The 27806-nt window shown below is 46.8% G+C and overlaps 1 protein-coding gene across 1 annotated transcript; it reads left to right on the top strand.

Annotated features, from left to right (window-relative positions):
• The first annotated feature begins 19 nt into the window (after window positions 1-19).
• Window positions 20-27806, top strand: Styxl2 (serine/threonine/tyrosine interacting like 2). The gene is made up of 5 exons (XM_050158352.1): window positions 20-129; window positions 14013-14107; window positions 15730-15961; window positions 18653-18870; window positions 25042-27806. Exons 1-5 carry the CDS (start codon window positions 20-22, stop codon window positions 27804-27806), a joined length of 3420 nt encoding a protein of 1139 aa, XP_050014309.1.

Here is a 27806-nt window from a genome sequence, read left to right as displayed (position 1 = left end):
GCCAAGGCTGAAGGCTATCATGGCGACCGGTGGAGACCCAGAGGAGGAGCAGGTAGTTCCAAACGAGGAGGATGAAGCCGATGTGAGAGCCGTGCAGGCCCGCTACCTCCGGAGTCCCTCTCCAAGCCAGTAAGTGGGCCATGCTGAGTGCCACACATGTCCCTCAGCATGTTCCTGGGGTTTACTCTCCATGATGGCATCCTGACAGCACTGAGGCATGGTGAGAGCCAGACAGTGGTGTCTCGGGGATATGTGGTACCTGCCGCAGGCTGGCATGGTGTGTGTGGGGTGGGAGGTGGGGTGACAAACACATGGGGAAGGACCAAAGGCTTCTGGGAGGTTCTGATTATAGGAATCTGGCAGAGACCCTTCAGAGTGTGCTTGATTCACCAGGACCAGGGATGGGTGAGCACTGAGACGCCAGAAAATGTAAGAGGGGAAATAAAAAAGGAAAGGGGCCATGGGCCAGGCCTGGGTACTAAAATAATTTTACACCCCCAATGGAGTTGCTGCTTTCCAAAGGCTAGAAACACCCTGGGGCAATGGCAGGATGCCAATGTGGAGACCAACATCTGCTAGAAGAGTCCCCTGATCTCTCTGATGAGTCCTTTCTGTTCCACTGGACGATGTAGGTTGACAGATTCACGTGAGGTTTTAAGAAAACACATGGGCTAACGGAATGCCATTGGGCTGTAGAGATGACTCTCTGGGGAAAGGTTCTTGCCGCCAAGACAGACCACCTGAGTTTGATCCCCATGGTCCACATAGTAGGACAGTGCTGACCCCTGCACACTGTCCTCTGACCCCCACATACGATCCATAGCATGTGCACCCTTCTCCCACCACACACAGAAATAATCAAAGAAAAAGAATCCGGGTGTGGTGGCACAGGCCTTTAATCCCAGCACTTGGCGGGAGGGAGCAGAGGAATTCTCTGAGCAAGGCCAGCCTGATAAACAGAGCTAGTTCCAGGACAGCCAGAGCTACCCAGAGAAAGACTGTCTCAAAAACAGAAAAGAAAGAAAAAAGAACGACTCAGACAACAGAGCTTTCCCCGGAGTGCCGTTTCCTGGAAAGAAGGCCACTTCCCTTGTGCTCCGAGTCCACCAGCTGGAACTCAGCAAGGCCCTACTTGGTTGCCAGGGTTGATAGGTCCCGGATCCATGGGCCCAGGGAGAAAAGGAACTAAATTTGTTTACACCCAACAATGCCCTTCCATGTGTCTCCCCACATTACTTTTGTGCCCACACAGAACAGTGACTGTCTCAGGCCTGAACACAGCATCCCCTGGTCTCTCCAGGATGACAGGTAGGAAAGCTTCCAGAGAAGATGTGGCTGTCCTGTTCATGGAGAACATGGTTACTCCAGACGTGAAGGAATTTAGTTGAACCAGGACCTGCCCCCTAAGAGGAACCCTTTTATCTCTCGCTCTGGCCTTTGGCTCCCTCAGCAGCAGCGCTCTGGGGCTTTCTTGGATCATTGTTTCCTATTGCCACATGTGAAGTGGGTGGGAAAGTGAGGCTTCCTTGAAGGCTCAATGGCCTTTGCACACTAGGTCTGGACGTGGAAAATTGGAGCATATGCCACTCCAAATTTCATGCTTGTTTTGGAAATAGGATCCCTTCCAAAACTCAATAGATTACAAACGGTGTGCCCTGGACAGCCCTACCTCAACCCTCATTTGTGTCTTTCTTCCCTGTCTCAACTTGATGATGGTCATCTTGAAGGATCACCTGAAACTGCACATTTGTGTAGGAAGTCGGGAACGGGTTGCAAAAGAATCCATAGCTTGTGTATAACTAACCAGGGCAAGAAGCAAGGGTCAGATATAATCAGCAAGGAAGGAAGGAAGAAAAATAAGGAAGGGGGAAATAAAAGTACAGCAAATAAGAAGGAAAAGTAGAATGTGGGTTTAAACGAAAATGTATACATAATTGCATTAAGTCTGAATAGGTCAAATATTCCAATTAAAAGAGGAAAATTATCAACTCCCTTTTTTAAAAGCTGAGTGCTGTCTGTGACAAGGAGATACAAAGGCTACCAAGAGAAATCTTGTATTTTACTGATTGCTCAGAGCTTCAGAAATCAGTGACATGAAAACAAAACAATGAGTCGTGTTGATAATTTGGTACCTAGAAGGACACAATGAAGTGAGCTTGCCTTTGGTCTAAGATGTCTGAAGCCTGAGCTGGAAGAATTGGAATATAGGGTGACTTTAAGGCAAAGGGACCTCAACAGCTGGGGCTGGGTGTCATAGAATGTCTCACGGTCTTCAGTTTGTGCTGTGGCTGACTGGGCTGCTGTTCAGAACGCCCGAGGTTATCTTTCTATGCAATTCCTCCATGTGGGCCACTTTGTCTGCTAAAACAGGGCTGCTAAATGCCAAGAATTGTATTCCAGAGAAAAAGACATAGTGTTTGAGTTCCTTTATTCCTAGACCACAAGATACACATCTCTTCTGTTATGCTTTGCACGCACTCACACACACACACACACACACACACACACACACACTCCACTCAGTTTCAAAGGGAACAACAGAAACTCAACACCCAATCAGAAGAGTTTCAAAGTTGCATTATAAAGAGAAAACTAGGATCAGAAATACTGTGGTCATCTCTGAATTATAAATCCAGCTGCCACAAATAGAGACACAAACAGAAAAGAACCCAGTGAGGCCCAGACAAGGCAGAGTTTAAAATAAGCACGCCAGAGACAAAGGAGGAAATGGCATAGTGACTGAAGGTTCAATTCACGAAGAAAGCATAATCATTTAAAATACCTATGGCCTAACAACATAGCCTCAAAATACTTAAAGCAAAAATAAAACAAAAATCCAGGCAGGAGGGATGGCTCAGCAGTTAAAAGCACTGGCTGTTCTTCCAGAAGACCTGGGTTCAATTCCCAGCATCCACATGGCAGCTCACAATAATCTGTAACTCCAGTCCCAGGGGGCACAACATGCTCTTCTGGCCTCTGTGTGCACTACACACACCTAGTACACACACACACACACACACATAAAATTAATTAATTAAAATAACTGACAGGAGTTTAAAAAGTTCACAATTTTAACCAAATATTTTAAACCTCTTAGTAAATGATAGAAAGAGATAAATCATGAAGAATACAGATATATTCAAACATCTAACCTAATTGGCCTTTACAGAACATATACACATGTGTATGTGCACGTGCATATGTAATGTCATGTGTGTCTGCCCAACTACTTCAAGATACTCACTCTCATAATTGGGATATAGAATATTTACTAAAATAGATCCATTAGTGGGCTATGCATATACCAACAAACTTTTCTGATCGTAGTTAAATTATGGTTAAAAAAAACAATTAAAAACCCAAATAAAATGAAACCACAATTTACAGCTACATCATGCTCCACAGCATACCTAAAATAAAAAGCTGCTGTTGGCGATATTAAGGAGGGTGTGAATGAATCAGAACTCCCCTGCATTGCTGGTGAGAGTGTGAACTGGCAGAATCACCAGGAGCTTTTACATCCTCTCACTAAAGTTAAACACATTGGCTCTCCTATACACAGCAAGCTCACTCTCAATGCATCCAAACAAGAGTAAGAACAATGGGCACCAAAATACGTACTCTAACATGGCGAGCTATCCAGTTAACACTAGGCTGGATAAATGAAGTCGGTTGTATATAAATGCTGCCCTGGAGGACGCGTATTTTATTAACTGTCTCCCGATGTTGGTAGGATTCTCAGATTATTGGCTGAGGAAGGCAAATGGCCAGTACACACAAAGTAAGGGAAGCCATTGAAACGGGAGGGAGGAGGCCCAGTTGCATTGCTTTGTAGCAAGTTAGCCTACCACAAAACAGAAGCACTTGCTAATGTCGAAATTACACCTGGGTGGTACCCTTAGTCCTGAGCAGCCAGACCCCCTTCCCAGGTAAAACTAGGATGAGCCTAAAACACAAGTGGACTCAGATGAGCATCCTTCAGACATGGTCCAGCAGCCACTGCAGATTTTCTCTGGTTCTCAGTGATAGCTGCTAAATCCCACTGGTTTTGATGCCCCTCTTGGTTTGTGTCTACTGCTTACAATTCCCTGCAAGCAGATTCAGATCAGCTACCGTTTACAGATGTTTTCAAGGAAAGCACACAGATGATGACATGCCATGGGCGTCATCCCAAAGTCTGAAGCGAGAGCTATTACTCTGTAATAGCTATAAGCACAGGCATTTGCACAAGCAATCCCAATGCATTGCATAGAATGAAGCTTGAATCAACCCTGATGAATGCATTCAGTGTGTGGTGGTGGTGGTGGTGGTGGTGGTGGTGTGTGTGTGTGTGTGCGCGCGCGCGCACATGCATGATCATGTATGGGAATAAATGTGCACCTGCATCTGAAGGCCAGAAGTCAACCTCGGTGTCATTCCTAATGCTCCGTGCACTTTGTTATTGAGACAGCCTCCCTCACTGGCTCCGAGTTCACCCGTTAGGCTCAGCTGGCTGCAGTGTGAGCTTCAGGGATCCTCCCACTTATTCCTACCCAGGCCTGGGGTTATAAACATGTCTACAAAGCCTGGTTGTCTACACAGGTTCTGGGGATCAAACTCGGGTCCTCAAGCTTACACAGCAGGCACCCCACTAACTGAAAAGACAAGTCCTTGACTAGGAGAAAACGCCTGCAAATTACATATCTGATGAAGGATTTATACCTAGAACATAGTTCTTTAGGCTTTCAAAATACAAGGAATTCTTTTTAACTCTCAAAATTCAACTTCAGATGTACAAAAGATTTGAAAATATGCCTCTCCACACATGATATACGTATCATTCATGAGCATGTGAAATTATGTTCAAAACCCGTTGTCACTGGAGAAACTGAAACGAAGCCCATAACCGCAGAGTACCTGGAATGAAAAAGACTACCCCGCCCAGCTGTTCATGAGGGTGCAGCAACTGGAACAATGGTTATAAAATTGCGTGCACACCTGCCTGAAGAGATTCCTATCCCTGTTCTAGATCTGAAATGAGACATGAAAGCTGAGCATCATGGAAAGAATTGTACATGTGTGCTCATGGCAGCTTTATCACAAGAACCCAGAAGACTGAAACAGCCTAAAAGTCTATCGAGTAAATAGTCTCATTGTAGGACACTCATAACCAGAATACTATACGGTAATAAGAAAGCATGAGGTGTTAACTCAACATGTGGCTGGATCTCGAAGTCATTATACTGAGTGAAACCAGTCAAACAAAAATGAGTGCACATCCTATCACTTCATGTTTAGAAAATTCTGGGAGTTTTTTTTTTTCTTTTCGTGTAGAGGGATTTTTATTAAGGGAAAGGAAAAGTAAAAAGAGGTAAGGGGACCAGGGAGATGGGTCTCTGGAGACAGGGACAGCAGAAGAAAAGAGAGAGGCAGAGGAGTGGGGGAGAGACCGATAAGGAGGAGAGAGAGAGAGAGAGAGAGAGAGAGAGAGCGCGAGCACAGGACAGGGAGGGGGGAGGGGAAAGGCGGAGGGTTTATATAGGAGTGTGATACAGTGATTAGGGAGGGTTGAGAAGTCAAACCTTAGTGCTTTCAAATAGAAACACATGTCAAACTCACCATACCAATATGTACATTTTAAATGTGTGTAGTTCATACATAAATTCAGTCTCAAATAAATCTATGTTTTAAGTCATGGGAGCGAGGAGGATACATTGTAGTAGGCAGAATAGCTCCATGGAAAAACTTGGATGTTGTTGGGACCAAAACTCAGGTCAGGTCTGCTCTTCAGCTTGTCAGCCATAGAGTATGCTATATAAATAACAATCAGGACTAGTCATTTTTCTCCGTGATTGAGAACAGACAATACCGCATCTATGAACGCATTTTAGATATTTGATAAATGGTGGTCTAGTTCATTTTTCCTCCAAAGAAGGATCTCTTTCAGTTAGTCACAATATCAATAAATTTTTTCTTGAAGAAAACTTGCTCGCCCTCCAGTGAGGATATCACATTTGTCTCATTCTACTCTAAGCAAATGCTGCATTCTCATCAGCAAAGCATTGCTTCTGGCTCTGGATCCCCATCCTGAATGGTCCTCCCCGAGACGCCATCCCTCTTGCTTTATTGCTTTAGCTGAAGGTTCGATTCTTTCTAAAATATATACACCATGTTATCAAGTAGCTTGCCAACACTCTTCATTGTGCGTTTGTCAAGACAGGGTCTTGCCGTGTAGCCCAGACCGGCCTCCAGTTGCCTGTCCTCCTGCCTCAGCCCCCCAAATGCTGAGATTACAGAAAATCACCGTATCCAATTGAATACTTCTTGTACTTGTTTCCTATGGTTCTGAACAATCGGTGTGGCTAAAAAGTCATAAATGTGCTGTCTGGTAGTTTAGGAGGCTGGAAGTGTGAAATCAAGGTCACCATGACTTGCTCCCTTTGAGGCTTTAGAGGAGACCCCTCCTTTGTCTCCCCCTAGCTTTAGTTGACTGTAGCCCTTTCTTGCCTTATGATAGCATTAATTTTGATCTCTGTTCCCTTTGTCTCCTCTTATAAGGACACTTACCATTGGCTTTGAGTATAATCCTAATCTAGGGTGATTTAATCTTACTAGATTTCATTTAATTACATCACCATGATGCTTTATTAAAAACATAAGCATGTGCAGACTCTGGGGGATACAACTTTGCAGGACAGGGCACCCTCAATCCACTACAGCCCTAGATCCCGCCCTAGCAGACCAAACTTTTCTCTAAGACAAAAACAGTGCTTTGTAAAACTTCAACGTATGCTCCAAACGGCGCTGTCAGCACGGCAACTCTAACTGCGTCTTGTCGGGCAGTGTGTTTGTGGTGCCGGCAGGAAGTCTCCACATTTCACCTCATCCGGGGACCTAGGAGCCTGACCAAAGAATGTCGATACTGAATAGGTACGGAAACCTCCATTTCTAACTGAGGTGGATTCTGGCCTCGAGCACCTTAAGTTCCAAGCCAGCCCCTGAAAACCAAACTCTCCGGGGGTAAGAAAGCCTGCAGATTTTCCTAGGAATTCACGAGTTAACAGTGAAATGGAAATCTCTGTCCAGTGTAATAATTTATTGAGGGCTCCTCCCTCGCCCATAATCTCCGTTTTACCTCCTGGCTACCTGAAGAAACCGGGGTGCCCACGGACCTCTGCCCACCTCTCCTCTATCGGTGTGGACCTGGCATTGTCCACAAAGGCCGAATCTAAAAGGGCACCCCCCTCTCCCCGGCTCCTGAGAATCTGCCCCTCTTTCATCTGCAAGGGGCGTGCTGGCTGAAAGGGATTAGCTGCAGGTGGATCTGGTGGGAGCATCACGGCTCCATTCTGCCACTAGGCTGCCTGGCAATTGCTTTAGTACATTGGCTTTCAAACTCCGCTGTTTATAATCTGCAATAGAACAAACCCTTCATATCACAACCCAATGTCTGCACCATACATATACAATGTAAAATGTCTTCCCAAACCACCCTTATACTTACATCGAATGGTGGTGTCCGCTCGCCCTCCCTCCCTACCTCTATCCTCCTGTTTTTTCCTTTCTCAGACCCAGGGCATCACCCACTGAATTGACTTTCTGCTGCACAAATGGGTCATAGTCTGCAATTTTGAAAAACACAGGTTTAAAGAAAGCGGCACTGTCTCCGGCTCTGGGTGAGGAAGTCCATCAAACTCCCCTTTATTGTTCTCTTTCAATTCACCCTCCAGGCTTTTTTAGCCGCTGCCTTCCTGATCCCGTGATGAGGTATGTATCGATCCTAGATCCTCTTTTTTTCTGCCTGTCCTCTGGAACAGCCAGCCTTGCTGCTTTCTCATCAGGGTGTGCGCGTCATCTCTCTCCATCTCAGGAATACTGGTTGAGGCACAGATGTGGTCATAAATCAAAACCTCAAGGCTGTCATCTCACTGACCTTGCAAGTATCAAAGGGCCACTGTTCAGGCCTCTCTGTTCTCTCTCTGTTCTCTCTCTCTCTCTCTCTCTCTCTCTCTCTCTCTCTCTCTCCTTTCTTCTTTTCTTGCAATTTGGATTCTCTGCAGAATGCAGGGTCCTTTTCAGTTTCACGCACCCCTCATTACTAGACTTCATAAACTATGTCTGTGGTCGAGCAGTATGAGGACCATTTGGTTTTTATTTCCTCACGGCAGCGGACTCAGGAAAATATCGGTGTTCGCATTCCACACCCCGCACTAGATAATGCTGAGCAACCAAGGACAGATATATTGTGGGGGTTAGCAGGGAAATCTGCTTTTGCCTTTCTTGTTTCCCTCTTATGAAGCTGCCAGGCCGCCAAAATGGTGATCCTCTGTTTGCTGATCCATTAGCCAAGCTCAGGCTTTACACCAGGAACAGGAATAAATCTCAGCCATTTTTGGTTTTAAATTTTAATTTCAAATCTTTCTTCAGAGTCTCAGAGTTTAGGTACATTTAGGACATCCTCAGTTCCTACGTTAGTCACTGAAACCAACCAAGTCTGAAAACTGGCTGTGGTGGCACGTGCCTGTAATCCCAGAGCTAAGGAAGTGAAGACAGGAGGAGTCTGAGTCTAAAGCTAACTTAGGCGACACAGAGAGATCAAGCCAGCCTGAGTTACAAAGTGAGAACAGGTGTCAAACAAACAACAGCTGGGCAGTGGTGGCGCATGCCTTTAATCCCAGCACTCGGGAGGCAGAGGCAGGAGGATCTATGTGAGTTTGAGACCAGCCTGGTCTACAAGAGCTAGTTCCAGGACAGCTCCAAAGCTACACAGAGAAACCTTGTCTTGAAAAACAACAATATTAACAACAACAAAAATAACAACAAAAATAGACAAAATCCCCAATCCTCACAATTTGAAGGGACCATGGTTTATGGGAAATGACACCAGACCAAGATCCCACCGGCACTGCATGTTGAACTCCTTGTGGGGCATCTTTCCACACCAGACAAGTGAGGACATGGCTTGTATTAATTTTAGTGGGTGTCAGATTACAGATGTGAGAAAGCCCAAAGGGGGGTGCAGAGTCCTGGAGGCCCACAGTGGAGCACAGACAGATGACCCTGCAGGAAAAATGAGCAGCTGTCCAAAGAAGACCCCTTTATAATCCTTACAGTGTTTCCAAAGTCCTTACCCTGGGTTTGTTTGGTTCACTCCAAACACCATTTTACATAGAGCTGACCCTTAGCAAGTAAAATGATTAATATTTTATTAGTACCAGTATAAATAATGTTATTGATAAATAATTAATAAAACTCCCTGTATAAATATTGTTGACATGAAAATATGACTCATACTATTATAAAAATTTTAATACTGGGCATGACTTTGTGAAATGTATTTGAAAACCAAGACTGCTGTAAGCTCTGAGCTCAGAATGACCACAGATCTAGTACAGAGTCTGGAGTTGCCCTGCCCCCATGTTGGCGTTATTGCATTGTTACTTTACACCCACGACGTATGAAGGTCTGTCAATGACTTTGACTTGGGTCAACACTATTAAGGAACGCCTTAGTATGTGCCCAAACTCATCTCTTAGCCCTTGGAATAATGCTGCTTTCATTTCTTAATTTTGTACTTAACAAAATTTAAGAACTTAGACAATAATTTTATTTCAATTCCTTGTTTTCAAGTCAAGACTCAAATAATCTGTTTCTTGTGATATCAGCTGGAATGGTCAGAAAGGCTGGGAGAACAACTAAGGGGCTTGGTTAGGGCTGGACAATTCAGCGGGGACTGTTAACCAGTGGCCCTTTCAAAATTGATGGTTTGGGGGAGTCAGACTCAGACGTAAACAAGTGTCTACTTACCCCAGATAGGGAGCCAGTGACAGACCAAAGATACTGCTGAAGTCCAGCTTGGTGAATCAGCGAGTTGATTGGGGTTACTTAGAGGATCATGGGTGTGAGGTTACTTATGGGGCCAGCTGCTTCACCAAAAAGTCCACCCAAATATGGATGACAACTTGTGAAAACTGCACTATATATATATGCATGCATGCTCAGGACTCCCAGGGAGGGGAAGCTATCTCAAGAAAGACCTGGGCTCATAATCCAGAAAGGTATCTGGCTAGAGGAACTAGATGGATCACTGCCTTGCCCCCAAGACAGACCAAACCCAAAAAGGAAATAACTGCTATTGTGCTGCAGTATTCAGGGTGGGGTGGGGAATATTGGCAAGTGAACAGCATGGAGAGGCACACGGTGACTGTAGACAGCTTGATTTAAAGAAAGGGAATAAAATATCTTGTAGAAAGTATCTTGTTGCCCAGACTAACCCAAAGGACCGGAGGATAATCCTTCTGAATGGGAAATGAATGTCTAGTTGTTAATACAAGCCTTAGAGACTGTGTATAGCTTGGCCTCGGAGGGAGGAGAGCACACAGGGACAGAGCACAGCCATAGCACAGGTTTTGTGATTGGCTTGCTGTTGGGGCCTCACATGTAGCAAATACCCGGATCAGCTGCAGGTCTTGTTGCCTGTTGTGGCAACTGCCATGTTCCCTTAAATGCGGTACTACTGAGGATAAATTCAGTCTGTGAGTCAGAAAATATCTGTTACACATTCGTTGTACACCAAGCCAAGCCTTGCCTAGGTTCTGGAACACAATGCCCAACGAAACATCCAGCCACACACAGAGGGCACAGACTAGCTTAGTTGACGGATACTTATAAATATCAGGTTTCATTTGATGGAATGCCACAAAGGGAAGGAATATGCTGTAAGACTACAGAGGACTTCTCCAAAGAAGACATGGTTAAAGTGAAACCCAAAAGAGAAGACTGAGCATCTATGCTGCCCAAATGGGCATCTGCCAGGTCCTATAGCAGAAGGAAACTTTATGAAGACGGGAGTACCAGACAGGAGTAGAGCATGGAGAAGCCAGTGCAGGCACTTAGGTTGGCGAGAAGGCCAAAAGTCAGGACCTTAGAGACCACAGAGTTTGATTCCCATGATGAGATGCAGACACTTTGTCCAGTGCCTAATATCATCCATCCATCCATCCATCCATCCATCCATCCACCCAGGAACCCATCTGTTCATCAGTCTTTACCAATACTCATCACCTCCCACATGCTAGAGACAGGGGTAAAAAGACTGTCTAATCTGTACCACTTCACTAGGTATTATTATTATTATTATTATTATTATTTTATTTATTGAGCATTGACATTTCTAAAGACTTCCCTGGTTCTCTCACCCAATAATAATATCCACAATCATTCCCCTCCTGTATTAGTTATTTTTCTCTTTGCTGATACAGAATACTTAATGAAAGAATTAAAGGGAAAGAAAGATATTAAGCTCTGAACCTCAATGTGTAGCATTGAGAGCATGTGGTGGCATTATATGGGCTTCAGTGGGCTTGGGAAAACCTGCCTCTACTGCTCTGCTCTCTGTGGCATACAGGGACTCTCTCTTGGATTGGATCCACTGGGTGCCTGTAGCTTTCCTCAGTAAATGTTAAATGTTCCTGATATCTCTAGCACTCTGGGGTCTCTACTACAGCTTAGGCTTCACCGTCATACCAGCCCAGACCAGAGCTTCCTGAAGGGAATCTGACCCCACTGCACCTGGCCTGGCCCTTTTAATTTACTCTAGAACCTTGGTTTAAGCCTGTGTGACTCTGTAGTTCTGTTGTTCTGCATGCTGACAATGTTGACATCATGTAGTTGATACTAAAGTCTGCTTTCTGGTCAAGATACAGCCAAGCTCCCATGCACCATGGCTACAGTGGGCTCTGAGTGCTTGAGTGACTGAATTGAGGGGAAATACTTACTTGTTGAAGGAAACCTGAAGGCTCTCTCTATCCAGATCTCTTTTTTTAAAAAGACTCTTGTTTGAAATTAGTTTTCTTCAGTGTGAAGGGTCTTGCTCTCCTGGGACCTTTCTTGTGATCCCAGTGCAAAGCAAGCTTTCCCTTTACTTCTACTAACCTCTTTCAACAGCTATCACCTCTTTTTCACAGCATTGGCCTTATCTTAAGCGTTTAATTTGTTTACACTTCTTTCTTCATCAAATTGTGTGTTTTTCCAGTTTTTCTGTCCACAGATTTTGCTCTGGATTTTCACTGTAAATCTGGCCCAAACAAGTAAACAATAATCATGCTACAGCCTATATGTACTGCCTCAAAATTACTGTGTCAAGTTAATTAGCCCACTACCTTTTAATTCAAAATATCAAGGCCTGGACAAAATACAGCCAGATTCTTTTCTGTATTGCAGTATGCATGACCTCCAACCCCACCCCCAATAGAATCCCTGTGTTATTGGAAGACTGCTTGTTTGTTTCCTGGCCACCCAGACTCCCAAAATAATCACACAGCAACTATATTATTTAAATCACTGCTTAGGTAATCACTTAAGCATATTGCTAGCTAGCTCTTATATGTCTGGTTAACCCATATTTATTAATCTGTATATTACCACATGACTGTGGCTTACTGGCAAGGTTCTAGTGCCTCTGTCTGCAGCGGCGGCTACATGGCTTTCTGATTCTGCCTACTTTCTATATCTCTTTCAGCCTGGCCATATTCTGCTAAGTCATTGGCTGAAACAGCTTTATTCATTAGCCAATAAAAGCAACACATATATAGAAGGACATCCCATATCATTTCCCCTCTGGGGAACATTTACTTTTACATAGTGATTCTGAAATCATATACATTTGAAGATATACTTTCTGTTCATAAGGAGTACTTGTTTATGAGGAAGGTAAAATAGGAATGACCTCAATGACCCATTGATATTGGAAAGTCCCCAGGAATGATGCATTATAATGCCACAGTGTGCTGTTCCTCAGGCTGTATGGGTGGATCTGGCTACCTCTTTCTGAGCAAGGCATCTTTGACTTGACTAGCTGACACTGAGCACACGAGTCTCCCAACGTTATACTCCCATGCCACAGGTGCTTACAGGAGAGTTTTTCTGGGAACCAATTCAGTTTCATTCCATTCCAGCTTATCTGAAGTTTGCCCCCATTCAATTCAGCTAGATACTGCTCAGCTCAACTTTGTTCACCTTAAATCCATCTCTCTATGCATATTCTCACACTGTCGGGCCTGGGATCCCAGCTGTAATTGCTTTCTCCGATGGACTCACCTCCCTATTGCAGCCTAGACGGTAGCAGTGGCACTGTGCTGAGGGCAAGACTGGACCTTGAGTAGGTGCAGCCCTCTCGTTAGCTACCCTCTGCCATCTGGACGACATTCTTGAGCTCTCTGATCACGTGTTTTCATCTGTAAAACAAGAGTAACAGTTCACTTCACCTGGTGGGACACTCCCAGAGGGCACTCAGAAACGCTATCCCCTGAGTTTCCTCACTTTTTAAATCACTCCGTCTCCAATGGTAGAACTAGATGGGAGAGGAAAACAGAGCTCAACAAGAGTGGATCACTGGTGCACTTTACAGGGTCCTAACCTTTGCTCTGCCCTAATTCTCCATGATCCTTCATGCTCCTGTTTACACCTCCATTGATTTCTTTTGAGAAATAGCTTTGATATTTACCCACATTGCTTTATTGATTCCTTGGACTCAGCCTGATCTTTGGTCCGCTGAGCTCAGAATTAGGAAGGACCTGCAACTTGAGCACACTTGTGGCATTCACTTCCCCTCCATTGTCCACCCGTCTCCTCTCAAGCAAGGAGAAGGTATTGGGGATGGAGGGAACAGTGGCAGCCTGGCCAGCCACCACTCCTGCAAACCCCTACAGAGGCACATTTGGTGGCATTCTCAATAGTACTGATGGCAGGGTGCGGGGTGGTGGACATTAGCACATCTGAGAGAGTAGAGCCTTCGAGTCAGCCCTCTAGCCATAGACATATACTCCACATTATTTCACGCCAGCCCAGACTCAGAGGTGTTAACTCAGATAGGAGTTGACAGGTACCCAAGCTATCATGCGTCATTCTCAAAGCGCAGTGCGGGTTTCCCTCCCATCTCTCACTGTTTACCACATATAGGTAAAATCAGACCAGGTTTCTACTGTTGGAATGCCTTCATGCACACGGTGCTGAGCTTATTCCCCTTTTCTCAGGTACTCAGTGGTCTCAGATGCAGAAACTGAAAGCATCTTCATGGAGCCCATCCATCTCTCCTCAGCAGTGGCTGCCAAACAGATCATCAATGAAGGTAATAAACTGGCATACAAGTGGGCAGAGGGAGGGCCTGGTAGCATCTGAAGACTCTTGTAGGGGAGGGCGGAGGAGATTTGAAGGGCAGCCATGTTTGTTCAGTGGTGCCCATCACGTTGAGGAGAGCAGATGTGGCAGAAGCAGGTTGACTAAATTCACCTCAATAACTCTGATGGGACAAGGTGGAAATAATCTCATGCTATGTGAATGGTTCTCTAGGCCACAGTCATAGAGGGAAGTGGCTCCACTCTGACCCCAGAGCTGTCCATTCTGGTTGTTAGCTTCAAGGGGCTGATAGTAGGGCTGGATGTGTAGGGCTTGTAATAGACACAAACTTAAAAGCCCAAGACACCAGAAGGAATAAAGGAAACCCAGAGAGTTCTGTTCAAAGAGATGTTTACATTTAGCTGTGTATCCATTCTGCGTGAGGATGAACTTCCAACAATCTTTAAAGTAGGGCCAGTGGAATGGCTCAGTGGATGAGGGTGCTCACCATGGAGGATGGGGACCTGGATTTGATCCTCTGATCTCACATGGCAGAAGGAAAGAGCCAACTCCTGCAAGTTGTCCTTTGACCTCCACACATACACCAGGGTGTATTACCCCCACCACACCCCCAAAAAACTAAACAAACAAACAGTTATTTAAAATTTTAAGTTGATAAGGTAGGTTGGCATGAGGAAAATTGGGGGAAGTAGGATAGGTAGCGATGTTCATATTTCTGCTCAGATTATAGTCAAGGGTACACACCCTGGTTGAAGTTTGGGCCAATCCTCTTCCACAGTTTTACCCTTTTCTATTCTCCTATGACCTCTCCAGGTGGCTGCCTCACTTCTGATGGGGTTGTCCAGAGACATCATTACAGGTGACAGAGGGCTCAGGTAGCTGGAATTTGAACTCATTTAGAATTTGAGTTTTCTAACATTTTGTCAGAAAGGCTGTGGGTCCTGGCTTGAGACAGGTTCAAGAGATCATACTCCCCACCCTCCTGGAAGCGAGGAGGTAGATCCACAGGCAGATGAGAACCATGGGCGGATGAGAACTGCAGGCAAATGAGAGTCACAGGCCCGTGAGTTCTAGAGCAGGGAAGCCCATAGAGAATGAGACAAATAAGCAAATTAAATGTGTCTCAGAAGGTAGTGTCTCATAACTGACTCATGAAAGTTTAACTTTTCCCAGGAATATCTGCATTCGAGATGTGATGGGGTGGACTATGCTAGGAAAGAGCATCATTCATTCATTCATTCATTCATTTGGTAAACACTCATGGCCATCCATGTTGTACTAGGCACTGTGGGAGTTAAAGGCACGAATCAGACACACTTTGCGTACCCAGACACTTAGGTATAAAACGTTATCAGCCAGCTTTACAGACAAAGAAGTGAATGACAGAAACCAGTTTGACTTTACCCTCCCCCACACCCACCTGTAGTGGATCCTGATCCTAAGTCTAGATCAACACCATGGTCCTGAGTTCTAAGTAAATCCTTCCTGGTAGATGCTCCTGGTACTCCATCTGTGCCAGGGTCCAGGTAGCAAGCTGGCCCAGACTCCCCCAAAGGGCAGGGAAAGCTGTGGTGTTTCTAACTCTTTGATCCAAATACCATGTGTCCCCTGTAGAACTCAAGCCTCGGGGTCTCAGAGCAGACACGGAGTGTCCAGGCATGCTGGAGTCTGCCGAGCAGCTGCTGGTGGAAGACCTGTACAACCGTGTCAGGGAGAAGATGGATGACAAGAGCCTGTTCAACACCCCCTGTGTGTTGGACCTGCAGCGGGCACTGATCCAGGACCGTCAAGAGGCCCCTCGGAATGAGGTGGATGAGGTCTGGCCCAACGTCTTCATAGCTGAGAAGTGAGTGTGACCGCAGAGACCTGGCCCTCTGTCCTCCTCTGGTTGATCCCCGAGATGAAATTCCTCTAGCTCACCCAATGCCCACACAGTTTCTTCCATCAAATGGTGGCTGCCTGACCACTTACCCAGGCCTAACATTGGAGAAAGTCTATCACCCTGCACACGGAGATCCCCAGACAAAATGACCACATCCACCTCCTGCCCGTGGGTGCTCTTCAGCATAGGCTTGACCTTCCAGGGATCTTCCTGACGTGGGTGCTTGCCAGCTCCATCACCTCCACCACCCCACCACGTCTCTAATAACCAGACAAGAGAACACTAGGAGCTACTGACGGTGCCTGTGAACATCCATGTTTAACAATATATGAAAATGTATGCAGTATAGTAAAAGAAGAGTATATTGTGATAGTATGATACTGGTTAGGTTGTGTGTGTGTGTGTGTGTTTGTGTGTACATGCACAGGAACACACTCTCATAGGCCTCAGATTAGAAAGAAATGTTAGAGAATGTTAATAATACCTAAGAGCCAGTTTTACTCGTTTCTCTGGGTTTTTTTTTCAAATATATACAGATCTCCCAGGTATTGTTTTTCTGATCAGAAAACTTAGTTTCAAGTTAATCAGTGGTTTCTAGAACAAAACCAAAAACAGTTCTCACAGTTTATCTCTTCAAGGTCTTGTCAGTGCATAATTGAGACCAGAAACTAATTTTTGCTGAAGCACTGGTTACTTAATGATATATCTTCCTAATGCAATTACCCAAAGAGCAAGAATTGAAGGATAGAGGTTTGGACCCTGGGATGTTGACTGAGGTTTCTGTCCCGCCCAGTCCTGCAGTCATTCAGTCCCAAAGAAACACATAGAGGTCTACATTAATTATAAACTGACTGGCCTATTATCTCAGACTTCTTATTAACTCTTATAACTTACACTAGCCCATAATTCTTGTCTGTGTTAGCCACGTGGCTTGGTACCTTTGGTCAGTGAGGCGTTCTCATCTTGCTTCCTCTGTGTCTGGGTGACGACTACAGACAGACCCTTTCTTCTTCCCAGAATTCTCCTGTTTTCATTGCCCCACTTCTACTTCCTGCCTTGTCACCCTACTTATACTTCCTGCCTGGCTACTGGCTAATCAGCATTTTATTAAAGCAATACAACTGATAAATCTTTATAGGGTACAAGATCATGGTCCCACATCACTCCCCCCCCCTTTTTTTCAAAACAAGAACTCTGAATCTAATCACCTTTGTTTATCTTTCTTCCTAACCTTTGTAAATAGCTCAGTAGGTACAGCATAGGACTCTTAATCCCAGGGTCATGGGTTTGAGTCCCACGTTGGGCACCAATTTGTTGTAGGAAGCCAGTTGTTTGTTCCCTTCTGCTCAGCCCTGAAATAACCACACAGAAACTATATTAATTAAATCACTGCTTGGCCAATCACTACAGCATATTCCTAGCAAGCTCTTACATATTAAATTAACACATTTCTATTATTTTATATTTTACCACAAGGTTTGTGGCCTACCAGCAAGGTTCCAGCTAGCAACTCGTGTCTTTCCCCTTTAGCAGCTACATGGCATGTCTCCTTGACTCCACCTACTCTCTATCTATCTATCTATCTATCTATCTATCTATCTATCTATCTATCTTACATTCTGGTTATACTTTGCTAAGCCATTGGCCGAACAGCTTCTTTATTCACTAACCAATAAAAGCAACCCATAGACAGAAGGACCTCCCACATCACTAAGGCAGGCAATGTGGAGAGAGCTTTGTACACTGGGTCTTCTACTCCATCATGCAATGATCAGTTGCCCAAAAACTGATTCCCAGATCATCAAGCCCTAAGTGACCTTTAACCAGATATTCAGGTCCAGAAGCATTTATTCCATGGTCACCAGACAAAGCTGGATGTCCCCAGAGCCTCTGCAGCTCTTTGAGAAAAGCTGTCCTCAGGGGCTCTTCAAATTGAGCTCCACTTACTCAGTTACAAAAGGAAGAGCCCCGAACACTCATCTTACTTGGTCTTTTTCTCCTTTCCAGCCTTGAATAAAGGTTCTTGAATTCATTTTTGTAATCTTCAAGCAGGAACAAAACTGCCCCTTCTACTTCTTCAGTTTCTGATAAGGATAAAATAAAATTATGTGTGTGAGGGGATCTGGAAGAATACTGTGTGTGATGCCAGAGTACAAGACTTCTAATTTTTCTTTATTTACTGTTTCTTAAAAATATTTTGTATGCATGTTTCGCCTGCATGAACATCTGTGCATGCCTGAGGCCAGAAGAGGGTGTTGGATCCCCTGGGACTGGAGTTATAAATGGTTGTAAGCCACCATGTAGGTGCTGGGAAGAGAACCAGGGTCCCCTGGAAGAACAGCCAGTGCTCTTAACCACTGAACTATCTTTCTGGGCTCCTACTTTTACTTTTCATGCCACCTTTATGCTTTATATGTGTGTGCATTTCCAATCATACTGCTCTTGTCCTTTTCTCCCTGCTTCCTTGCCCAATGCCCTGTCTCTCTTCTATCTTGCTGTAGCCCAAAGCATTGGCCTCTCTTTATGAAAGGCATTAGCATTGAACCCCAGACTACAAGGGCCAGAGGGGGGAGCCCTAGCCCAACTATGGGATCCTGATCACCTTGGCAATATACCTATCTGACTCTGCTAACCATGCCCTGTCTCTTGCCCCAGGAGCGTAGCTGTGAACAAGGGGCGGCTCAAGAGGCTGGGGATCACCCACATCCTGAACGCCGCACATGGCACAGGTGTTTACACAGGCTCTGAATTCTACACTGGCCTGGAGATCCAGTACCTGGGGATAGAGGTGGATGACTTCCCAGAGGTGGACATCTCCCAGCATTTCCGGAAGGCAGCCGAGTTCCTTGACGAAGCATTGTTGACCTACAGAGGTGAGGGGGTCCTGCAGGCTCTGGGCTGTTGAAAATCTCCAGTGGGGAGATGGGAGATGTTACAGAAACCTTCTGACTGCCTGGAGGAAATCTGTCTTTGTGTGGTGGTTTTCTCTGACAAAGGAAAGAAAGATCATTCATCCAGGGGCAATTATTAAGGGCCAGACATGTGATGAGCATCGTTCCTGCACTGTTAAGAGGTGTGGCAGTGAGGGGAAGGGAAATCAAAGAAGGAAGAAGGGGAAGAGGGAGGGGAGGTGGCCATGGTAAATGCAAGGCAAAAACTAACTTGAATGACACACTGGAATGGCAGGCTAGCTCCCCAGGGGGCCAGGCTAGCTCCCCGAGGGAGCCAGGGAAAACCTTATTATGGACAGGCCATTTAAGCTCCATAGGAAGAGGAGCTAGCCGGGAGCAGGAGGGCATTCTTGGCTAAGAGAAGTTCTAGTGTAAAAGCCCAAGTTTGATGTGTGCAGGAATCAAAAGACTGGGCTGGAGGAGCACAGTGCATAAGGGCTGCCTGACAGGGACAGCAACAATGGCAAAGGGAGGGTGCCCACAGGATGAGAGGCCTTCGGGGTGATTGATGACCTAGAAGTCACTCCCTCTGCCTTGGAGAATGGTCAAGAAGGAGGGAAAGGAGCGGGCCTGGGGCTGCTGTGTGAGGCACTGTGAGAACAGACCAGAGTCCGTGGGAGTGCCCAGAGTTCTGCACACTTCTCCATGACAGGTTTTCATCCCTGCAAGAGCTACCGCCTGGCATTAAGAGTGCAGGATTTGCTGACTGGAGGCCTGGCATGCAGTCCATGATAAGCTAGCTTTACCCAAGAACTATTTTCCCCCAGGAAACACAGTGGCCTTATATTTAACTAATGCTAATATTGCATACACACACACACACACAGAGTTCTCTTTTATTTTTTCCTTTTGATTTTTTTTTGTGTGTTTGTTTTAGAGACAATGTCTCACTCTATAGCCTAAGTTGTATTATAATTCACTGTGTAACCCAAGTTGGCCTTCAAATTGAGGTAATCCTCCTGCCTCAGTCTCTTAAGTACCAGGTTTACAGATATGAACTACCCATCCAGCTTAAACTTACTTTTAAAAGTGCAGGTCTTTTCATCTATGTGGGGCCGAGTGCATCATTGTCTTCGGCAAAGAGGCTTTGCAAACAGGGCATGGGCTGTGGATGCAACATGCGGCCATCATGCGGCCATCATGCGGCCATCATGCGGCCATCATGCGGCCATCATGCGGCCATCATGCGGCCATCATGCGGCCATCATGCGGCCATCATGAGAGCAGGAAAGCAGCAGAACATGGATTCGTAGTAGGCAGGGACTTTGGCGGACATTAGAGTCACAGCTAGAGCAGGCCTGTGAGGAAGAGGATGCTGCACTGGAAGTCTCCTGCCGTAGGCTTGTGGAGGGTGCGCGCCTGACTTCTAGGATGCATGCACCAAGGCAAAGCTGAGTATTAGGCCTGCCTAGGCCAATGATTCTCAGCCTTCCTAACGCTGCAGCCCTCTAATACAGTTCCTTGTGTTGTGCTGACCCCCCCCAACCATAAAATTATTTCATTGATACTTCATAACTGTAATTTGGCTACTGTTATGAATCACAATGTAAATATCTGCTATGCAGGATACCTGATATGCAACCCTGGTTTGAGACCTATAGATTGAAAACGCATGGCTTAAGTTAAACCTCTGGCCATTGCACAGGGAGCCCCAGTGCCCACCTTGCCAGGGCCTCTCCTGTGCCCATTCTAGCATTGAATCACTACCTCCTACAGGTACTGTGCAGAGGCGTGGCTGCCACCTTAAGGTAGGTCCCACTCAGAGACAGAGAAGTAAATACCTGAATTCCCCAGAGCCTTTCTTTCCTTTGCTCTAGAATGCACTGGAGGTAGGAACACCAGTACCCATCACAGTGACCCCATGATGGGGTGTTGCTGTTCACCCATCACAGTGACCCCATGATGGGGTGTTGTTATTCACCCATCACAGTGACCCCATGATGGGGTGTTGCTGTTTACATTTTACGGCCTAGGACGTCGAGGCTCCTAGATGGGTCCTCTGGCTTTGCCTCTGTGTAATAATTAAACCCTCTTAGCCCAAGGTCATGGCAAATGTGTGTAGTCCCAGCACATGGGAGACTGAGGATGAAGGACTGTCATGGCTTCCAAATTCAGCTGTATAGCTAGTATCAAGCCAGGCACCATTATAAACCAAAACCCTGTCTCCGGAAATAAGAAATACGCTGCACACATACAGGGGTGGGGACGTGGATTTTGCTGGTAAGTGCAAAACCAGTTCCAACTCCTCGGAAAAGCACTGTGCTGAAGCCAAGCTGCCAAGAGACATGGGAAAGAACTTCAAGACAGGACCCCAACATGGCCTGAGGGAGGCACTAGACATTCTCGGGACTCCTGGGTTCTGTTTTCTTTCTCCCTCTATGTCAGACAGGAAGACTGCTATTAGCTGCTATCTACTTCAGTCCCATCTCCAAATTCCATGGTCTGGTGGACCCTAGTCCCTTTTCTAGTCATCTGAGTTCTGTCAGCAACAGCAGCTGGGATGGCTTCTGGGCTAGCACTTGCTTCTTTAGGGTGTGGAGAGGTATGTTCTGAAGAAAGGGGGAGTTATGGGTTAGGAGGATACAGTGTAAATCCACAATACACACACACACACACACACACACACACACACACACTGAGGGGTAGAGAGGGTGTGGACACGGTCGTGCTCAAGTCCTGCACAGTCTCCAGTAGCATTCTCTTATCTTTGAAGCAGCACCCTTATCCAGATGGTCCTTCCACCCACCAATCAGCCCACTTGCTAAACAAAGTGATGACTGTGTACATTGGCCACCTTCCTGGAGCCATTTTTACTGATAGAAAGTTTCTTTCTTTTTTTTTTTAAATTATTTATTTATTTATTTATTATGTATACAATATTCTGTCTGTATGTCTGCAGCCAGAAGAGGGCACCAGACCTCTTTACAGATGGTTGTGAGCCACCATGTGGTTGCCGGGAATTGAACTCAGGACCTTTGGAAGAGCAGGCAATGCTCTTAACCACTGAGCCATCTCTCCAGCCCTGATAGAAAGTTTCTATCCTGTCAGCGGTGGCAGGGATAGAGGCACAGTTCCACGCGGTTACCCGCATCGGCCTGAGGAGTTCCCTTAGTCTTTTGGTGCTCTCCACTGAGGTAAAACTGGATCCTTGACACCAAAGAATTTCGGGATGAGCTGTTATGAAGCAGACTTGGTGTTTCTCAAAAGACATTTTTAACACATTTCAAAACAGGGGTTGCTAGAAAGAGGGGAGCTTGAGAAGAAAGTGAGGCGCCCCCGAGAGCACGGGCATTGGCCGTTCTGACCGAGTGGCACTTGGCTGCCTTTTACAATGGCCAGGCACACTGTTCCGGTCAGGTTCTGAAACTATTATCTTTAAAGGGTTGCTAGCCTAAATGAGATCACAGGGTGGTTCCTGAAGGGCACCCAGCGGGATTGTGGTTGATAAGGCAAAACTCTAGATCCCAGGGATGCAGGAAGTTAAGTGTCTTCACTATAAACAAAGTGAACAGATTTGTTAGAGACCCCTAGAAAATGTCTGGGAGAGGGATGAAACCTATTCCAGGTCATATACATTCAGCTTTTAAACCTAGGTCGCTGCTAATTTAACATAAAGTGTCCATATATGAAAGGAAGGCTCTCGTTATATGTAACCTTCACAGCACTGTGAACAGTGCTGGAACGCTTGCCCTCCACGGGTGAGAGGCTCCGACGTGGGCTCGTTTTCATTCCCGTGTCCCCATAATTTCCCCTGTATTCCTACCTTGCTTCAACAGCATAGTTTTACTCCATTATTGAGGGTGCTCCCTGGAGTTGTGCTCAGTGCCTCTTCCCTGCTGCTCTGGATCAAACCCAGGTCCTCCCAAATGCTAAGCAAGCTCTGTCCCAAGTGCTCCCTCTGCCTGGGCCTTGCACTCAATAGAGAAAAGAGAAAACACCTGATTTTGCTTTAGATGAAGCGAGTAGAAGCCCCAAAGCCCGACTCAGCCTCCTCTTTTTGTCCTTCAGGCTGTGTCCCTGAGGTTCTGCAGAGGAATCCCAGGAGACAAGAGCACAGCATAGGAAGACTTGTCCTCACGCCAAACCCACTTTATGCCAGATGGGTCTAAACAGGACTCGATGCCCTTATGAGAAAGACGAGGCAGTAATGTTTTGAAAGTGAGCTGGCCTGTCAAGGGATGAGTTTGGAATCTTGATACTAACAAGGAGGCTGTGACCTGGACATAGGGTTAAGAAAAGGTCCTCGGTGAGGCACAGGTGTTGTAAGAAGGGCTAAAATGAGAACCAGAGCCCTTCATTATTTTGACTCTGCTCACTTACCTCCCTCTAGTGGCTGCTGACTCCCGACACTAGCAGCGTTGCTAGGCCCTGGGTCCTTTCCAGTCCCGGTCTCTGACCTCCCCTGTGACAAAAACGTGGCCTCACTGGCGCAAAGATATGATAACAAAAGAATCATCCCCTATTCGTATTATCAGATAGGACTCCTGCCGATTTAGCAAACATCTCCAAAGGCTGTTGGCAAATAGATTGATGAGAGCCGGGAGGAAGGTCTCCGGGGGTCTCAGGCTGCATTTTAAACAGCCATTAGAATGAAGGGACTGACAGAGTGTCTGTCACATTTATGAAAGATGCAAAGCAGACGGGGAGGCCAGGGGACAACATGACTGCTGAATGGTACAGCTTTCCTTTCGGAAGCTTCTGTGGGCTGGAAGGACGGACTGCATAGACCAAAAGTATCAGTAGGGATTTGCAATGCTACCTTCATGGTTAAAACATACTACGGATGAGAAACATGACTTAGTAGCAAGTTGATTTGTTTGTTTGTTTTATAGATTTCAGTCGATACAGAAGAATTTAAGATCTTTATTTGGCCTGTCTGTCCATACTGCAAACAACGTTTTGGTTTAGATACTTTGCATGCCCCTCCTAGGGCTTCCTGACCTGAAAATTAATCCCTGTTTTTTGAGATAATAAGAGGGTGGAACCCTGATCCAACTGTAGTGTTTGAAGCTGCAGCCTTTAAGAGATGATGAGGGTTAGATAAGGCCATTAGGGTGGAGCCCTCGTGATCCAATCCTGGTAGCTTCTTAAGAGGCAGAAATGAGGACACGGACACACACACACACACACACACACACACACACTTTCTGTCCTTTACTCTGTGGTGTGCCTCAGGACTCCACCAGCAGGAAGGCTGTCATTAGATACCGCCTCTAGACCATGCATCTTCAGACTCATAAGCAAAAAATAAACTTTCTCTCTTTACAACCCGCTTTGGGCATTTCATTATAATAGTAAAAGGTGAGTATAGTACCGGTGGCATAAGTGAAGGCTGCATGTCCACAAGTGATGTGGGAACCACCCTACTCTATGTGAGTTGTCCAAACCAGAAATAGCTTGTTCTAGCCTGAAAACAAACTCTTTGTAAAAAAATAATAAAAACTATTAAGGTCAATGTTTCCTTTTAATGTTTGGAAGGGAGTGTCTGTAGTCATGAGGGGAATGCTTAAAAGACTCAAGTTAACCAGGAAGAAACCAAATGTGATGGTAATCTTTGCAAAGGCCTTTGTACAAAGGGTCTGGTTCGTCCAAATGCATTTGCTGTTGACTCCAGAATGTCAGTGAAGAAGCCCTGGATTCCTATTGCTCTAGGTTATACTTTACCCTGAAATATAAAAGAATTCTCTACAAATTAGATTTGTGAGCCAGTGAGTTCCTATTGCTGTCAGCATCCCGCAGAGGTCAGATGATGGGAATGAGGGTCAGATGATCCAGGATGCTGTAAAGAGAAGTTTCCAGGAGTTTTTGCCCCTGTCTTCTGCCTCCTAACTTCTCTAACTTTTCCTCTCTTGAATGAGGAAGAGTTTGGGGAAGGGAGAAAGGAGAAATGGACCCCAGTGTTTCAGAAGCAACAGCAGTGGGGACGCTCTGTCCAATGTCCGCGGGACAAGTGCCTGTGTGATTTGAGCAGGGACGAACACCCGAGTCAAAGCAAACACCCAGGGGTCAACACATCAAAATAGCGTTCTAGAGAAACAGCAGGAGGAAGCCGAGCAATTGCGTCATTGCCTCTTGTGCTCATTTTGCCTTTAGGGAAAGTCCTGGTGAGCAGCGAAATGGGGATCAGCAGGTCAGCAGTGCTGGTGGTCGCCTACCTGATGATCTTCCACAACATGGCCATCCTGGAGGCCTTGATGACCGTGCGCAGAAAGCGGGCCATCTACCCCAATGACGGCTTCCTGAAACAGCTGCGGGAGCTCAATGAGAAGCTGATGGAGGAGAGGGAAGAGGAGGATGGTGAGGAGGAGCCTGAGGAGGATGCTGGGAGCACACTGGGGGCTAGAGTAAATTCACTGATGGTGGAAGAAGAAGACGATGCCACCAGCCACCTGAGTGGCTCCTCCTTGGGGAAGGCCAGCCGGGTCTCCAAGCCAGTCACCCTCATTGATGAAGAGGAAGAGGAGAAGCTGTATGAGGAGTGGAGGAAGGGGCAGGGCCTCCCCAAGGGCGAGGCTGCTCGGAGTAGAAAGGGCAGTTGCTCTGCCTCCTCTGCCCAGGACGAGGACGACTGTGAGGATGGGGATGTGGGAAGGATAATCCAGGAGTGGCAGAGCCGAAATGAGAGGTCCCAAAGCAAAGGGCACCGACAGTGGAGTCGGGAGGAGGAAGAGGAGGAAGAGAGCTCCTACGCCGGCAGAAGGCGCAGGCACACTCTGAGCGAGAGCAGCGTCTCAGAGAGTGTAAGCAGCCATGACATCCGGGTCTTGAAGCGGCAACTGGAGAAGAACAGCCAAAGCCGCCGCGGAAGACGCTGTTCCGACTCTGAGTCCTCAGAGAGCACCTGGGACATGTGGAACGAGAGGCTGCTTGAGATTGAGAAGGAGGCTGCGCGGAAGTACCACTCCAGGAGCAAGAGGGAGGAGATGGACATGGATTCAGAAGCAGGGGGCAGGGTTCGAGAGGATGATGAGGAGAGTGTGTTGTCCGAGGCCAGCTCCTTCTACAACTTCTGCAGCAGGAACAAGGACAAGCTCACGGCCCTAGAAAGGTGGAGGGTTAAGAGAATCCAGTTTGGATTTCACAAGAAAGACTCGGAGGTGGGAGATGGAAGCAGTGAGCATGGTGCTGAAGAGGCAGCCGGAGAGACAAGCCTCTCCGATGTCAACCTGACAGCCTACCAGGCCTGGAAGCTGAAGCACCAGAGAAAGGTGGGCAGTGAGAACAAGGAGGAGGTGGTAGAGATGAGCAGGGGAGAGGATGCGGCCTCGGCCAAGAAGAGGCAACGGAGACTGGAGTTACTGGAGAGAAGCAGGCAGACGCTGGAAGAGAGCCAGTCCATGGGAAGCTGGGAGGCAGATAGTGCAGCCAGTAGGAGCATCCCCCTGTCTGCGTTCTGGTCTGCAGCCCCCTCGGTGGTCAGTGCAGATGGGGACACGGCATCAGTACTCAGCACCCAGAGCCACCATTCTCACCTGTCTCAGCCTGCAAGCAACATGCCCACCACACCCTTGCCTAACCTGCCAGTGGGGCCCGGAGACACCATTTCCATTGCCAGTATCCAAAACTGGATCGCCAACGTCGTCAATGAAACCCTGGCCCAGAAGCAAAATGAAATGCTCTTGCTGTCCCGCTCGCCATCTGTCGCGAGTATGAAGGCAGCGCCAGCAGCCAGCTGCCTGCAGGATGACCAGGTCTCCATGCTCGGCTCCTCCTTAAGTGGCTGCTTACCGCCTCAGAGCCAGGTGAGGCCTAGCACCGACGCGCAGTCTGTGCTGTCCTCCACCAGCTCACTGACCTCCGGGGCAGAAGGCAGTGGGAACAGAGTGAGGGGGACCAGCAAGCCCATCTACAGCCTCTTTGCTGACAACGTGGACCTGAAGGAGCTCGGCCGGAAGGAGAGAGAGATGCAGATGGAGCTGCAGGAGAAGATGTCCGAGTATAAGATGGAGAAGCTGGCCTCAGACAACAAGCGCAGCTCCCTGTTCAAGAAGAAGAAGGCCAAGGATGATGAGGACAGCGGCGTGGGTGACAGAGATGAGGACACAGACAGTGCCATCGGAAGTTTCCGGTATTCCTCCCGCAGTAATTCCCAGAAACCTGAAACAGACACCTCCTCCTCCCTGGCCATCTCCGATCTCTATAGAAATGGCCACAGAGCTGGCAACGAGATGGATAGCAATATTAATATGTGGCTGAGCGGCCTCAGGACGGAAGAAAAGTCTCCTCCCCAAAGTGATTGGTCTGGAAGCTCCAGGGGGAGGTACACGAGGTCTTCCCTGCTCCGGGAAACCGAGTCTAAATCTTGCAGTTACAAGTTCTCCAAATCCCGGTCAGAGGAACAGGACACCTCCTTCCACGAAGCAGACGGCAATGCCGTGAGAAACACCTCACGGGTCTCATCTTCCACCACCAAAGAGGGCAGAGAAGTTCACAAGTTCTCCAGGTCCACATTCAGCGAGACGGCGAGCTCCCGCGAGGAGAGCCCAGAGCCCTATTTCTTCCGCCGGACCCCTGAGCCCTCCGACGGGGAAGAGTCCCCAGGACCAAGACGTCCAAACTGGACCAGGCCCAGGGACTGGGAAGATGTGGAAGAGTCATCTAAGTCAGACTTCGCTGAGTTTGGGGCCAAAAGGAAATTTTCCAAGAGCTTCATGAGGTCGGAAGAGGAGGGAGAGAAAGAGAGGACAGACAACAGAGAAGAAGGGAGGTTTGCGTCTGGCCGGCAGTCCCAGTATCGGAGAAGTACAAACCGACAAGAGGAAGAAGAAATGGACGATGAAGCCATCATCGCGGCTTGGAGACGGCGGCAAGAAGAAACCAGAACTAAACTGCAGAGGAGAAGGGAGGACTGTGAATAA

The sequence above is a fragment of the Alexandromys fortis genome, unplaced genomic scaffold (genome assembly GCF_014885135.2).
Source record: "Alexandromys fortis isolate MF-2015 unplaced genomic scaffold, M_Fortis_MF-2015_v1.1 scaffold_97, whole genome shotgun sequence".
In the NCBI taxonomy this organism is placed as follows: Eukaryota; Metazoa; Chordata; class Mammalia; order Rodentia; family Cricetidae; genus Alexandromys; species Alexandromys fortis.
This window is presented reverse-complemented; position numbering and strand designations above follow the sequence as displayed.

What these genes read in the sequence shown, in the direction of transcription:
- Styxl2 (XM_050158352.1), top strand. Translation starts at nt 20, where the DNA reads ATGGCGACCGGTGGAGACCCAGAGGAGGAGCAGGTAGTTCCAAACGAG. An exon ending in CGGAGTCCCTCTCCAAGCCA is followed by an intron (nt 130 to 14,012) that starts GTAAGTGGGCCA and finishes CCCTTTTCTCAG; the next exon opens with GTACTCAGTGGTCTCAGATG. An exon ending in AACGTCTTCATAGCTGAGAA is followed by an intron (nt 15,962 to 18,652) that starts GTGAGTGTGACC and finishes CTCTTGCCCCAG; the next exon opens with GAGCGTAGCTGTGAACAAGG.